Source organism: Natator depressus, chromosome 13, assembly GCF_965152275.1.
Source record: "Natator depressus isolate rNatDep1 chromosome 13, rNatDep2.hap1, whole genome shotgun sequence".
NCBI lineage: Eukaryota > Metazoa > Chordata > Testudines > Cheloniidae > Natator > Natator depressus.
Genome location: NC_134246.1, coordinates 31,994,752 through 32,010,963, shown reverse-complemented (window position 1 = coordinate 32,010,963; position 16,212 = coordinate 31,994,752). Strand labels below are relative to the sequence as shown.

At 49.1% G+C, this 16,212-nt stretch overlaps 1 protein-coding gene across 11 annotated transcripts in view; it reads left to right on the top strand.

The window, feature by feature from the left end:
- CEP250 (centrosomal protein 250) overlaps nt 1-16,212 on the top strand; it is a 297,988-nt gene that overhangs the window by 107,615 nt on the left and 174,161 nt on the right. For 8 of the 11 annotated variants that reach the window (XM_074970429.1, XM_074970431.1, XM_074970433.1 and 5 more), the window contains exons 23-28: nt 3,443-3,602; nt 4,402-4,726; nt 6,311-6,438; nt 6,709-6,829; nt 8,147-8,301; nt 11,709-14,129. In XM_074970429.1, the coding sequence (XP_074826530.1) occupies nt 3,443-3,602; nt 4,402-4,726; nt 6,311-6,438; nt 6,709-6,829; nt 8,147-8,301; nt 11,709-14,129 (3,310 nt within the window). The remainder of the gene's footprint in view (nt 1-3,442; nt 3,603-4,401; nt 4,727-6,310; nt 6,439-6,708; nt 6,830-8,146; nt 8,302-11,708; nt 14,130-16,212) is intronic. The other 3 variants (XM_074970437.1, XM_074970436.1, XM_074970434.1) reach the window with 1 other exon arrangement.

Genomic DNA, 16,212 nt, shown 5'->3' with positions numbered 1-16,212 from the left:
CATTTGGCTGTTCCCCTTAGCACACATACATAGCAGTGCTTCAAGAAGTGCCCTAGGAATGACCATACAATGCCCCTCCTGGGCACACACAACACAGAAAGGACTGTGCACAGAAAGGACTGTGATTGGCTTGTGTGCAAGATAGTTATCCCACACTCTCAGAACCTGGAGGGAGTGCCAAAAAGCTCTCCTGGCTCATCTCAGTGTTTTCAGAAATCCAGCTCACAGTCCCAGGAAACCTTGGCAGTTTCAGCCTCGAGAGACTTAGAATAGTGAACCCTCTCTGGCTAATATGACTGCATCAGATTCCCCCGTGGTGGTGGACTTTCATCAAGATAGGATCTGTTGCTCAGTTTCTCTTTGAATTGCCAAGTGCACCCCAATGTGTCAGATAACTTGTAACTGTGGCGTCTCCAGCTATGTTGGCATTGGAGCCAAACCTGTAGCCTTGTGCTGGATGCATTCTCAGCTGGTCCCAATACCAGTTCCCCATGTGCAGTCACAGCTGCTGGCCAAGATGCAGCCAGAGCTGAAGCCTGGCCAGGCGGCTCTGACTCTTTCACACCCAGATCAGCAGAGCAATCTGCAGTGCCTCTGAGGAATATTAGCTGGCAGTTTGTCTCTGGGCAAGGACTAATCTGTTTGAAGGATGACAGTGATTCCCCACAGGAGGATGAACCTTTGTCCAGTTTACTGAAAGAATAACTAGGGCGATTCATTCTCCTTTGACTCCTTTTCACAGGAAACCAAAGTTTGTTTTCCACCAACACCTGGAACAAGATGCTCCTATAGGCAGGGTATCTATGCCATTCCATCTTATCCTCTACCAGTTAGTGAGGCAGGTGTGGGAAAACCTTCATTCTACCTGAGTTACTTCCAGAAAAAACTCTATCATTAGTACCACCTGGAATTCAGAGTCCGATGCTGAATCTTCATAGAGGAGATCTCCAAGTAAATTGAGTGTGGATAGCAGATGGTCTTCACTGGGCACCAGTAAGATCACCAACACCAGTCGTGATCTAGGATTCATGTCTTGAAGCAGCTGAGATTGAGGGTTTTTTTGAGCCCACCTCTGCAGTATCTGGCTTGGGGTGAATGCTCAGATCAAAGGCATGAGAACTCAGTATGATATATATACAGTAGTCACTGCCAAAAAGCATCAACCACAGAGTATGCAGGATCATGAAATCCCAGAGGGACCATGGCAATGGCTAGGAGGGACTTGTTTGAATTAAACAAAGAAACTTGTTTAGTTTTAGTTGGTTTTCACTCTAAATTCCTGGAGATTTAGGACTAGTAAACACAAGCAGTAGAATGATGGGTACCCATGTCAATCAAAATGAGAAGCCTAGGATGTCAGAGCTGCTGATTACTAACAACAGACCCCAGCTTTCAAGTATGAAAATTCAGGAATTCACTAAGACTTACCAGTCTGATCACATCATCTCCTCCCTGAAATACCCAGACAGAGAGTAACGTCCTAAAGAAAGCTAAACAGGACAATAAAGATCCATATTTATTCCAATTAGATGTTAGAATGATCCCTGGCATGAAAACCAGTAGAAAGGTGGACAAGGACTTTACTTCCCACAATACCTCAGTTACAAAGAACACAATTATCAGACACATAGATTAATACGATATGTTAGGGAAGAGTCAACACAGCTTTTGTAAAGAGAAATCATGCCTCACCAATCTTTAGAATTCTTTGAGGGTATCAACAAACATAGATGAGGGTGATCCAGACGTTCAGAAAGCCTTTGACAAGGTCCCTTACCAAAGGCTCTTAAGCAAAGTAAGCAGTCATGGGATAAGACGGGAGGTCCTCTCATAGATCAGTAACTGGTTAAAAGATAGGAAACAAAGGGTAGGAATAAATTATCAGTTTTCACAATGGAGAGAGATAAATAGCGGGGTCCCCCAAGGATCTGTACTGGGACCTGTGCTGTTCAACATATTCATAAATGTTATGGAAAAAGGGGTAAACAGTGCAAAATTTGCAAATGATACAAAATTATTCAAGATAGTTAAATCCAAAGCTGACTGTGAAGAATTACAAAGGAACCTCACTAACTGTGTGACTGGGCAACAAAATGGCAGATGAAATTCAGTGTTGATAAGTGCAAAGTAATGCACATTGGAAAACATAATCCCAGCTATACATACAAAATGATGGGGTCTAAATTATCTGTTACCACTCAAGAAAGAGTCATTGTGGGTAATCCTCTGAAAACATCCACTCAATGTGCAGCAGCAGTCAAAAAAGCTAATAAAATGTTAGGAACCATTAGGAAAGGGATAGTTAATAAGACAGTAAATATCACAATGGCACTATATAAATCAGTACAATTCTGGTCACCCTATATCTAAAAAGAATATTAGAATTGGAAAAGGTACAGAGAAGGACAACAAAATGATTAGGCTTATGAAACAGTTGTCTCTTGTCTAAGATGAACAGCCCCAGTCTTTTAAATCTCTCCTCATATGGAAGCTAAGGGGGACATGATAGAGATCTAGAACCTCATGACCGGCATGGAGAAAGTGAATAGGGAAATGTTATTTACCTCTTCACATAACACACAAACCAGGAGTTACCTGATGAAATTAATAGGCAGCAGGTTTAAAGCAAACAAAAGGAAGTACTTCACACAACACAGTCAACCTGCAGAACTTGTTGCCAGTGGATGTTGTGAAGGCCAGAAGTATAACTGGGTTCAAAAAAGAACGAGATAAGTTCCTGGAGAATAGGTCCATCAATGGCTACTAGCCAGGATGATCAGGGACTCAACCCCATGCTCTGGATGTCTATAAACCTCTGAGTGCCAGAAGCTGGGACTGGCTGACAGGGCTGGATCACCTGATAATTTCTCCTGTTTATTCCCTCTGAAGCACCTGTCACTGGCTCCTGTCAGAAGACAGGATACTGGGCTACATGGACCATTGGTCTGAGCCAGTCTGGCCATTCTCATGAGATCATCTCTCCCACTTTAAAAACAGCAGATACTTTGGGACTGCTAGTACAGGGACAAGACTTCAGTGCTAGCATGGGACTGAATGAACAGAGTGTCTGTGGGGTTAAGAAAGGGCCAGGCCTTGTCTCCTGCCAGGCTTGACTCACGAGGGCTTGTTAAATATTAAACCACATGGCAAAGAGCCCTGGGTTTATGGAGACCCCTCCTCTACCCCTCCCATCGCGGCACCACTGGATTTACGGAACCCGCCTGTTGTGGTCCCGCCAGGCTTAGAGAGAGTCTCCCTGCCTTTGCCACAGAGCTGTCCCTGCCCCATCATATTGCCATCAGAGCATCACCTCTCCCCCGTTCCAGGCACTGAGCTGCCAGGATTATACAGCCCCTGCCCATCACATTGCCATCAGAGTGTTGCCTCTTCCCCGCTCCAGGCACTGAGCCGCCAGGATTACTGAGTCCCTTCTCTCTTTCAGCCTGACTCTGGCCCTGGAGGGGAAGAAGCTGAGACTCAGGACCTTCCAGGAGAGAGACGATGCCCAGCGGAGTGAGATCATCAGCTTGCATTCAGCCATTTGCCAAGCTCAGCAGCTCCATTCTGACCACAGAGGAGAGATACAGGAGCTCAACACCCAGGTGCCCTGCACACCAGCATTCCCTTCCCCAGCAGCACATCAGGCTTCCCCAGGACCAGCCCCACCCTCCCCACCCACTATACACATGTCCCTGTCTCCTCCTCCACTGCTTCCTCTCCTGTAACACTGCCTCTTCTCCTCTTACCTGCTCGCAGCATTGGAGCTATGGTGCTGAAGCCTGGATCTGTCTCTGCCCGCTCTATGTCTTAACCCCCTGATTGCAGATCCTGAGCCCCAGAGAGAACAGCAGACTCCTATGGAGCATCTCAATGCCTCTGTTGCAGTTGTTGGCTCCAGGTGGCTGTACCTAGCCCTGCAAAGCACCAACTTCTCTCTCTGCTACGGGGAGGAGGAAAGGAGCTCAGAGCTGGGAAGGTGGGAGGTGCTTCCAACTCAGCCTGTTCACCTGGCCTCCCAGACACACAACATGAGGGACTGACCATTGCGCTGATCCTGCCTCCATGTTTTTGTCGGGTAGTTCACCTCCACTATGGCATAACTGGCTGCCCCTCCGGAGCCTCTTTCACCCAGTGTGTTTTTCTTCTGGTTTCTTTCTGAGGCTAAGGGCATGGTGGGGCGGGGAGCAGTAATCGGTTTTTCCCTGTGGGTGGGGAGCTCTTGGTCCCTGAAGATCCCGGAGTTTATTTCCAATCTGACCTCTGCGTCTCCTCGGTTTTGTGCCTTTGGCTGTAGGAAGGTGTCTGCTCAAAAGCAGCTTCCTCCGTCAGACTCTCTCCTCCTCCCTTCCCTCACAGTAGTCGTGCTGAGCCCACGAGGGCCTGTGTTTCTCTTCTCTGCAGGTCCACTCACTCAGGCAGGCAGTGCTAGAGAAAGAGGCTGGTTTAGTGGCCCATGAGAAGCAGCTGTCACAGGATCTGGAGGAGTCGCGAGCGAGTGAGAGGCATTTGAGGGATTTGCTGCGGATGCAAGAGGCAGAGGTGTCTCAGCTGCGCCTTAGCCTTTGTAGCACAGAGAGCCGGGCAGAGGCACTGGCTGTGAAGTGCCACCTCACCAGCAGTGCCCGCTGTGAAGCAGAGTCCCAGCTGGCCAGGCTGCACACCATTCTGCAGCATACACTGTGTGGCAGCACTCTGGCAAGTGGAGACCTCGTCACGTGGAGTCCAGGTGAGTGTGGCTGGTGTCTGTGGCAGTGTGTGCTGGAGGCTTACCCCCAGAAGGCCATGTGGATCTGTCCCTAGGCTGAGAAGGCTTTACAGCCTCGTGGAGAAGAGCTGGGGGTTCCCTTCCTAGTCCTGATTTCCTGGCCCATATCGCTTCCCAGTGGCCTTGCTCTGGTTGGGGAAGGCTAGGAACGGTGGGGAACCCTTTACTCTGGTCTTGGCCCAAGAGAAGTCCTCAGTCTCTGACAGCAATTCTTGGCTCTCCATTCTGGGAGAACAGACAGCATATTACATTTGAAAAGTGTAACACGTTCCAGCCATCTCTGGCCCCCGGAGGGAGTGTCCTTCCACTTCTTCTGGAACTGCTAATTGGGATGGCCCTAGGGCTGGTCAGAGGCTTCCAGGGACTCCAGATCTGCATGGCTGACCTCAATAGCAGGCACCATGGATGATGGGTTTATACATCTTACGGGATGCTGTGCAAGAGGCAGGAAGCACTACAAGCTAGAGAGCCCAGGGCCGGTCATCAGCCCACTTGTGCTGCTGATTGCATGGAGTCCCACATGGCACGGTTGTTAATACTTAGAAATGTGTCCTGGGACATTGCTCCTAAAAGCCCCCAGAACATTTTGAATGGATTTGGTAAGGATATTTCATTGCAGCCTCCCTGTCAACATATCAAAAACAGGTACCAAGCCTGGGTGGGAGAAATCCAGAGGGGCAGGGCCGTTTGTGGACATGCCAGTGTTTCTCAGAGCTGATAAAATTGCCCCCAAACCCTCTCTGCTCCTTCTCCTAGGTGCACATGACTCCTCACTGGCAGGTGTTTTCTGGGACGGGAGCCCTTTGGCCTGTTTCCTCCCTAAAAGGGCGGGGGGGGGGACTCATTAGGGCTGTGGGATTGCATCGTGTGCTTTACTCCCTTCCCCCATTTTTCTCCACGGGCCATTTCTCCCTCCCTTTCCAGTGCATCCGGGGGGGGTCTCTGACATCCCCTTTCCCTCTGCATGTTACTGCCTCCTGAGAGGAGCTGCTGCTGAGGGCTGGTGGTGTGGGAGGAGACTGTCTCTCCTGGCTTAGTACTGCAGAGCACTCCTGGGTGAAGGGAAAGCCAGCAGGGCTGGATGCGCGCCTGGCAATAGCATCTAGTGTCTATAAGAGATTTGCAGCTGGACCATATTTCAGCCTCATTTGCTGGAACAAAGAGGAATTTGGAGCACAGAGCAGAAACGTGGGGCTGTTGGCAAGCATGGGCAGCCTTTGTTTCTAAAGCCAGGAGGGGCATGGAGAGCAGGCCTAAGCCCCAAAAAGCTCACTGCAGAGAGAACTAAGGCAGTGTTTGTGAATGGGGAAGCAACCTCAGCCCCAGGGTGAAATACAGCCCCAGTAGCCATTGGAGAATGCCACATCTGATGTGGCACTAATGGGCAGTCAAGGTAATGTGCAGTGTGTCACCTATTCACTGTAACATCTATGGGACCTGCCCCTGGGAGGTCTCCAAACCCTGCCACATGTAGGAGAAGCTAAGCAGGGCGCTGTCACTGGCGACCCTTTGGCCAAACACTGATCCCAGGGCTTATTTTTCCAGAACAGGATCATGTTTGTGGGCTTACTGGGCCTCAACCTAAGGACCTCCCCATAGAGCTCACAGCAGAGAGAGTGGCAACAGCCTTCCGGGACCTGCACCAGGACCTGAGGCAGACTCTGCAAGATCGGGTAACTGCTTTCTTCAGTGCACTCACTTCCCCTGTCCCTCTGCTGAGCTTAAGGCGCAAAATAAGGTGCTGTGGCAGAGCTGGCTCTAGTTCCCTGTGCCAGTGCAGCCTAGACCTGCTCAATACCCCCTCTGTAGGGATCCCACTCACTACTGCTGCCCGTGTTGGTTCTGGCCCTGCCCTGTCTGAGTCTATGCCCTAGGCTTCCCTCTGTCGGCTCTCCTGGCACCGTGTGTGTGTAGCTTCATACAGCTTCTCCTGCTTTCTCCAGGATGATGCCAGGAACAAGGCTCAGAAGCTGGAGCAGGAGCTGAGCAAGAAGGAGGCCGAGAGGGACTGTCTCAGAGCTCACACCCAAGAGCTGCAGAAGTGGTTGGCCCAAAGCCAGGAAGGTATGGCTGCCCTCCTTCCCACTGTACCAGGCCCACTCTGCTTTATCAGCAAGGGAGTGAAGATGGCAGTTGGGGGAGAGGAAGAGCCACCGTGAGAGCCCACACAGACTGGTGCTCCTGAATAGACTGTGACCCATTGCAGAGAGACAGCCCTGGTTCCCTGCAGTTCTCCTTGTAGTACTTGAAGAGTCCTCTCTTTTCTCCTCCTGCCCTGTGCTAACCTGGGGCATTCCTAAGTAAGGGAGGCTTCTCCTCCGTTTTCCAATGCATTAGCTCTGTCTCCTCCCCCAGGATCCATGCGTTATTGCAGTTGTCAATAAATCATGTGCCTCTGTTACCTTCCCCAGTTTTCTACAATCTGCTGCTTCTTCTTCCTTCTCAGCCCTACCCTTCCTAGTCCTGATACAGTCTCTGAGCACAGGCTGCTGCTGAACCTCCCACCCTCAGCAAAGTGCTTGATGGAGACACTGTCTCTTATCTCCCCAGTCACTTCTCACACACAACAGCCCCTCAAACAGATCTCACTCTGGGTCTCTCCCTAGGCTATAGCACAATAACTACTCCCCTACATATAGCTAATTGTCCTGTCTCTCTCACTCTTCCTCACTTACTCTTCCTCCATACCACAGGTATGCGGGCATCTTGGCTTCTCGTCAGTCATGGCACCCTTCGTACCCACCAAACACTTGGAATTGTCTGCCTTTCAATGTAATGATTGTCTCCTGTTCCTGTGTAGTGGAACAGAAGCTCCCTATCCTCCTGCCCTAGACCAGTCAGTATTTTATAGGCTTCTGTCATGTCCCCTAAGGCCTAGTTGAACAGTCCGAGTCTTTTCAGTCTCTCTCTATGGCAGAGCCCCTTGTTGCCCGTCTTGGAACTCTTTCTAATTCTGCAACATCCTTTTGCAACCTTATTGCTCCCTCCTTTGTGGTAGCAGCTCTTCTGCACCCAGACTTGTCCTTGAATGGAGCTCTACGTCAGTTGGTACTCATCCTTTTCCTTCCTATATATTTTCCTTTTGTAATCTTATCCACCTCAGCTCTCACTATTATACTGATGATGCTCACCTGCACCAGTCTGTTGACCTAATCTTATTGACCGCTCCTTGTTCACTCCCTCTGTCTGTGAACTCTGGTTTCACCTGAACTTCCTTAAGCCAAATACCTCAGACCGAGATACTTCTTTGGGCATAACCCAATCTCCCCTTTGTGGTCTGGCCACTGGGAAGCAAAGGGCAGTTTAATGGAAAGATTATGGCTCTTGCCCAGCTTTGTTTGGTTTTGTTTTGGTTCCTCTTCTCCTCGTTCCCCCTTGCAGAGATGCGGATGGTAGAAGGGAAGCAGGGCTCACTCCAGGCCACACTGCAAGAAGAGGTCATTGCCCTAAAGAAGGAGGTTGTGACGTTGCATGGGGAGGTTGCATCCTTGGAGAGGAGCCTTGAGGGCACCGAGAAGCAAAGAAGGGATGTTGTGGTAAGGCTGGCAGATGGCCCCGAAGTTTTGTTACATAATGCCCATTCAAGGAAAGCCTGAACAGAACTCTTTTAACACTGCATCCTTGGGACAACCCTGTCCTGGCTCCAGAGCCACTAAATGGAAAACCCCTGCAGTGCCATCTCCCATATCTATTTTCTAATTTCTGCTGCTCCCCTCAAAGTTAGAAGCATTTGTAACCAGACAGAGTGTGCAGACATGGAGCAAGTTTCCCCTATCCTTCCTGCAGCCCCTCTGTCATGCCCTACTATCCAGTCCTAGGCTTCCCATGCAGTGCTTCTGAGCCACCTGGCTGCTGATCCACAGTATCCTCACTATTCCAGTCTGAGTTCCACCCCTAGAATTCTGCCAATGCATTTCACTTCTATCCACTCACACCCCTGCTGTTCCAGGCTTGGGATTTTCATGAGCCACTGATAATCTTCACACACTGCGGAGACTGCTCTAAGGAAATATGGGATTACATTTGGGAGACACAGGCAAGATTTGTTCACTGTGAATATCAATAGCTGGGCAGGCATCTGGTGACCGTAAGATCCCTTTGGTGTGTGCGTGAAGGTGGCTGATATTTTGTGACATCTGGACAGACTTCCGGTGAGTTCGGGGGAGCAGGCTGTGGCCCTGGTACATACTAGTACCAGCGACACTGGGAGCTCAGGAAGCTAAATTTAGATTTAGGTACTTCCGTACCTGGTAAGTTTTATAAAACATCTAAAGGAGCCTATCATAGTGTTTAAACAGCACAGCTTCTGCCAAGGAAACCTGTGCCTCCTTAATCTATTAGAATTCTGTCATTAAAGTAAAGGATATAGGAGAACTGGTTGATGTAATGTATTGGACTTTCAAAGTCTTTGACAATGTCCTTCAGAAGGGGTTGTAAAGGAAATTGAGTAGTCATGGTATGAGAGGCAAAGTGTTGTTATGGATCAGAAATTGGTTAAGGTACTGACTCTGCAAAGACTTCCACATATGCTGTGCTTTACTACTGTGAGTAGTCTTCCTGAGATCATTGGAACTACTCACAGCAGTGAAGTTAAGCACATGCATAAGTATTTGCAGAGTTGGGGCCCAAGAGACAGAAAGCAAAGAGAAGGAATGCTTGGTTCACTCTCATAGTTGAAAAAAGTTAACAGCTGGCTGCCCCAGGGCTCTGTGCTAGGACCAGTGTTGTTTAATGTATTAGTTATCTGGAAAAGGGGTGTAAGTAATGAGGAAGCAAAATTTTCAGATAAAACAAAATTATTAAGACTAGTCAGGGCTGGAGAAGACTAACTTCAGAAGGACCTAACCAAGTTACACAAATAAGCAGCATGATGGCAAATGAAATTCCATGTTGATAAATGCAAAGAGAATGTTAAAAATAATTGTAATGCCATTCTCTAAATTAATGGCATGCCCTCACCTGTAACACGGTGTGCAGTTCTGGTCATCCCATCTCAGAGTGTTGCAGTAATGGAGGTGCTTGGTTCAGAACGCATAATGAGAATGATTAGAGACCTGGATAAACTTCCATATGAAGAGAAGTTGAAAGGCATGGGACTGTTTATCTTAGCAAGGAGATGAACACAGTACAGTAGGCAGGAGGAAGAGGAAAGGGGTCAATGAGGATAGCTGGAGGGGAATGGAATCAGCCAGACGTACTTACAGTAGTTTTTCAGTACAATTACAATACAGTTTTTCAGGTTAACTTTTGTACTAGTTGTGATGGGATCCCCGGGTACAGCCTGGGACCACGGGACTGCTGTGCCCCCTTAACTGTCCAGCCCGAGCTATGTCTCATAATGCTTTGCTAGTGACAAGCAGCAAACCCCTCCAGGTGCTGTTATCACTCAGGATAACAGCATGCGGAGCCCCACACCCAGCTAGATTGTATGAATGCTCCCAGAGCCACTCATGAATCACACAGAGAAAGGCACCAGCTGAATCCCCACCAGCTCCCAGCCTTGTACAACAGGAACGTACCATCTTGACGAGCAGTGCAAATGTATTAATTGGTTCACCACTTCATCAAAGGCAAGTGGATATACACTAGCCTTTGCATACCTGAGCAGATTCACCAGACACTTCAGGCAAACTTACTGATAAAGATAAACAGTTAAATAAATTTATTGACTACAAAACATAGATTTTAAGTGATTATAAGTGATAGGCAAAAAGTCAGAGTGGTTACTAAAATAAAATAAAATATAAGTGCGCAGTCTAAACTCTCAACCCTATTAGCCTGGGCAAAATCTAGATTAAGCAGTTTTTCTCAGCCCACTGGATATTGCAGTTCATAGTACATAGGTTTCACCCTTGAAACCTAGGCCGGTCCCTTCTGTTGGAGTCTTCAGAATGTCCTTGTTGCCTGCAGCATAGGTGGGGGAAGGAGAAAGGCCAAGTATGGGGCCACTGTGTTCTGTTTTATACTCTTAGTCTCATGTGCTTGGAGAGTACAAGTCCAGGCATGTCTGGTGAGCATTTCTGAGACCCCAGGCAAGGCTGAGCAATTCCCCTAGTGTGGCCTTATGCAGGTGAGTCATTGAATTGTAGCTTCCTTGCTAGGCAATGGCTGTTGATGGGTTGTTTGACACCCAACTGGGCATTGCTTACTTTCCTTGGCATTGTCTCTGGAGAGCTAGTATCTAGGCGCTTCCCAAACGCACAGCATATTTTAGTGACAACCATGCAGCACATTCTCATAACCTCATATATGTTGATGATAAACATACTTAGATGGAACAGTGGGTTTCAGCAGATCATAACCTTTCCCATGAGACCTCACGTGGCATGCTTTATATGTAAGATCACAATTATATATAAATGAGGAATATGGGGGTTACAGGGCACATTCCCATGGTATAGAATGTCACAATACTCATATGAATAAATACATGAAATTGCTAGATTCATGTATGTTTGAGTTATGATTCAGGGATTTTTTCCCCATTCCTAATTATCTCTGGTTACTTAAGAGAGTAACTTCACTGGCCCTTCAGGAGCTACAAGCAGAAGTAACTCGCAGGCCTGATCTACACTCCAAAATAGTGCTGTTTCATCAATGATTTTGGCAGAATCAATGGTGATCACAGCTTGCTCATGTGTGCACGTACAGCTGCACCATAGGTATCATCAGCTCAACTAAATCAGCTGTTTAAACAGTGCTATATCCTTGTGTAGACAAGTCCTAGGGGAGAAAGGGCAATTCTTGAGTTTCCACTAGTGATCAAAGAACAAGAAAAATTAGGTGGGAGAGAGAAGCCACCCCAACTGCAAGAGTTATTCCATTAAGAGCCACACTTGCAGAACTTGGGTGTCACATCATCCAGGCAGTAGAGCTACAGCCCAGTTCTGAGATGGGAAGAGTTATCTAGATTTATTTTCAAGTCATTTTCTCTCTGTTTCAGCATGAACGGGACAAGCTGCAAGCAGCTAAGGAGAAACTGGTATGGGAGATGGACCTTCTCCGAGAATCAGTCTCTGCCGCTGAGACTCGGGCAAACATAGCAGCAAAGATGAGCCGCTCCCTAGAACAAGAGCTTCAAACAACCCTCTCTGCCCTGAAAATGAAAAGTGAGGAAGCAGAGACTCAGCAGGAGGGAATCCAGACATTGCAGAAGGAGGCTGCCTTGGGGAAGGCTTTGCAGGAAAATCTGGGTCACCTGACTCTTGCCTTAAGCCAGAGAGATGGAGAAATGAAAACACTGCAAGAACAGATTAGAGAGCTGGAGCAGCAGAGAGAAATGCAAAGAACAGCTCTAGATCACCTTACTAAAGACCTAGAGGAGAAGGACAGAGAGGTGGAATCCCAACAAGAACAGATTCAGGAACTAGAGAATCAGAGGGAAATGCAGAAGACTGCTCTAGAACGACTGACTTTAAACCTAGAGGAGAAAGTAAAGGAAATTAAATTCCAGGAAGAGAAAATCCAGACTCTGGAAGAACATGGAAGATCACAAATGAAAGCACTGCTGGAGGATCTAGATCTGATCAAAGCAGACTTGAGAGGAAAAGATTGTGAGCTTATGTCTCAGAGAAAGGTAGCTGAAGAATTGAAAGAGGAGGAGAAAAAGCAGGTGAAGGTTCTGCGCACAAGCCGAGAACACATGAAAGCAATTCTTGGGGACAAAGAGAGTGAGATCGAATCACAGCGGGAGCAGATAAGGATTTTCCAGCAGTATGAGGATCAGCAGGAGGGAGAGCTACAGGACCTGCGGGAGAAAGTAAAACAGATGACCCTCACTCTGACTCAGAGAGATCAAGAGCTTGAATCACAGCAAAAGCAAATTCAGAACATTAAGGAAGAGATGGAAATGAAACTAAAGCCTCTTTGTGAACATCTGGAGCAAACACAAGCAGCCTTAAAAGACAAAGACAGAGAGCTCGAATTCCAAATGCAGCAAATACAGAAACATGAGGAAGAAGCAGAACGGCAGATGAAGGTTTTACAGAGAGATTTAGAATATGCCAAGGCAGCACTAAAGGAGAGAGATGGAATGATTAAGTCTCAGAAAGAGCAGATCTGGACACTCCAAAAACAAGAAAGAGAAGCTGAGCAACAGGTGAAAACTCTTGACAATCTTGAAGCAATATTAAGGGAGCGAGAGCAGGAAATTGAATCCCTGCAAAAGCAATATGAGGAGCACAAGACAGAGGAGGAGAAGCAGGCAAGAGCCATGCAAGCAAATCTTCAACAAACACAGGTGACTCTGAGGGAGAGAGAGAGGGAAATAGAGGCCCTTGAGGAAGGAATCCATAAGCTTCAGCAGCACGAGGAAGATGCAGTGACACAGACTAAGGCTGTCTTGAAGACACTTGAATATACCAAATCATCTCTACAAGCCAGAGACCAGGAGATAGAGTCTTTGCAAGGGCATGTCAAGGAGCTCTTAGGGCAGAAAGAGCTAGAAGAAAAGTGTGTCAGGAGCTTACAGCAGGATCTAGATAGAATGAGCCAAATAGTGAAGGAGAAGGATGTAGAACTCCTCAAGCAGGCAGAGCAAATTAGCATATACCAGTTTCAAGAAGAAAGCATGCAGGTGGCACTAAAGTCCTGCCAGAACAAAGCAAGTTGTCTAGAGGAAGTTGTAAGAGAGCGAGAGTGGGAGAATGAGACTCTCATTCAACAGCTCCAGCACCAAGAGGAAGAGCAGGAGACCCTGCACCATCTCCAGCTTATGCAGTCTGAGAAGGAGGAGAGACATCACAGAGAGAGAGAGCAGCTTCTAGAAGAAGCCCTGAACAAGAGGGAACAGGAGATCAAGGCCCAAGGTAAGCAAAAACAACTGGAAGAGGAGGAGGTGAAGGGTCTTCAAGAAAATCTCCAGCATCTCCAGCAGACACTGGCCAAAAAGGATGAGGAAATCAAACACCAGAGAGAGAGAGTCAGGTGCCTGGAGGAGACTCTGAGAGGGAGAGAGCAGGAGCTGAGGACACAGGGCGAACTCCTGAAGCAGCTCACCTCAGCTCTACAAAGGAGAGCTGGTGAAGGGGAGACCCTAAAGAGCCAAATCCAGAAACTCCTGATATGGGAGACAGAGGAGGCAGCCCAGAGGAAGGTTCTCCAGGAGAGAGACCAGCAGTTGGAAAGGCAGAAGGTGTGGATCCAACAGCTGGAAGAGGAGAAGAAAGTGAAGGATCAGGAACTGGAGCATATGGTGGCTGTTCTGAAGCAGACTGAGAGTGTGGAGATAGAATGGAGGGAGAAAGCACAGGCCTTGGCTTTGTCCCTGGCCCAGAGGGAAGCAGCCAGTAGGACCCTGAGGGAGGAAATGGCTGTCCTACAGAGCATGGTATCAGAGCGGGATAAGGATCGGCTTCATCTTCAGGTAGGCAGTTTGGTGGGTGACTTGCAGGAAAAGGATGGCTGTCTGTGTCTGTCTGAGGGATCCATTGGCACTTTGCTTCAAATGACAGATGTTCAGTCCAGAAGGAACCATTATGATCATCTAGTCCAGTGGTCTCCAACCTTTTTACTCCCAAGATCACTTTTTGAATTTAAGGGCAACCCAGGATCTACCCCACTCCTTCCCCAATGCCCCGCCCCTTTCCCCAAAGCCCCACCCCACTCACTCCATTCCCCCTCCCCCGTCACTCGCTCTCCCCCACCCTCACTCACTTTCACCGGGCTGGGATAGGGGATTGGGGTTCAGGAGGGTGTGCGGGCTCTGGGCTGGAACCAAGGGGTTCGCAGTGTGGGAGGGGGCTCTGGGCTGAGTCTGGGGCTGGGGCTTGGGGTGCAGGAGAGGGCTCTGGTCTGGGGCAAAGTGTTGGAGTGCAGGAGGGGATGCAAGGTGTGGGCTCTGGGAGGGGGCTCTGGTCTGGGACAGAGTGTTGGGGTGCAGGAGGGGATACAGGGTCCTGGCTCTGGGAGTGGGGTCAGGGCTGGGGTTGAGCTGCAGGAGGGGGTTTGGGGTGCTAGGTCTGGGAAGGGGCTCAGTGCTGAGGTTTGGGGTGCGGCCTCCCGCCGGACAGCACTTACCGCTAAGGCAGGCTCCCTGCTGGCCCCATGCTGCTCCTGGAAGGGACCAACGGACTCCTGTGGCCCCTGGGGGGGGCAGGCAGCACGTGGCTCTGCGCGCTGCCCCTCTCTGCAAGCACCAGCCCCGCAGCTCCCATTGGCCACAGCTCCCTGTTCCCGGCCAATGGGAGCTGCGGGAGCAGTGCTTGCAGGCAGGAGCAGTGTGCGGAGGGAGACCCCCGCCAGCTGGGCCGTACTGGCCACTTCTGGGAGCGGGGCAGGCAGGGTGCCGGTCTTAGCGGCAGCCCCGCTGTGCCGCAGGAGATGACAATTGACTAAAAGATCCATAAGGATTGCGATCGACCGGTTGGTGACCACAGATCTAGTCTGACCTCCTGCATAGCACAGGCCAGAGAACCTAATCCAGTGTTTTCTGTATTGAACCTGTAGATTCTGGCTGAGTTAGAGGGAAACTTTTAAAAAGTGACCTCCAATTTCAGTGTAAAGACTTCAAGTGATGGAGAATCCACTACATCCCTTGGTAATCTTTCCAGTGGTAAATTATCACCCTCATATTAAAACTAAACAGAGCTCCACAATGATGGATGTGTGTGCTTTCAGCCGGTCAGCTCTGCCATGTCCAGGCAGGTTTAACTGTCACACATCTGGTTGTCTAGCAGCTACTGACCATGGACTGCCGACCCCCACCCCTCTGGAGGAAACCAGCCACTTCGGACCAGCCGAGAACCAAGAGTTTTTTGCCTGGGAAAAGGGACAGAGGAGGGAGAAGGAGCAGGTTGAATGAGTTAAGTTTGGTCTGTGAGAAGTAGGAATGCTGCTGAACTGGCGGCTGTGAGAGGGAGCCTGGGCTCTGGTCAGACTCGGATGGACTTGGCTGTAGCTTCCCATTCTCTATGCTCACCTAAAGGCTTTCTGTGCTGTATTACAGACATTTAACAAGTCTTCTGTTTTACAATGTTGTCTGAGAGTCACTCCAGTCTAAAGAGGTTGGGGATGCATTGCTCTCTTTGGATGTGCAAGTCTCCCTTCAGGGGTCCAGTGCGAGTGGACTCGCTGAGGGGAGCTCGCGGAGTGAGGCAGGCATGCTGAAGGCTCAGAGGTGTGGTCCCAGGTGGCGATGGAGGCTCAAAGGGCTTAGCCCCACAGAGAGAGTGCAACCCTTGAAGAGGACTGACACACGAAAGGGGATTCCTCCCAGGAACTGTATAGAGCCAAGGGAGAGAGCACTGGGCCTGTGGTACCATGACAACTGGTAGCGGGGGGTGGGTCAGAAGTCCATGGTCATTAGTTGCTAGGCAGCTAGATGTCTGGGTCATTGTGTTTTGGGTTCTCCATGGCTGTGGGGCCCAGGCAGCTAGGCGACCGTCACACCTGGACTTCTGGGTCTCTGCAAAGAGTAATCACCCTTCCCCCACCGTCTGGGTACACAT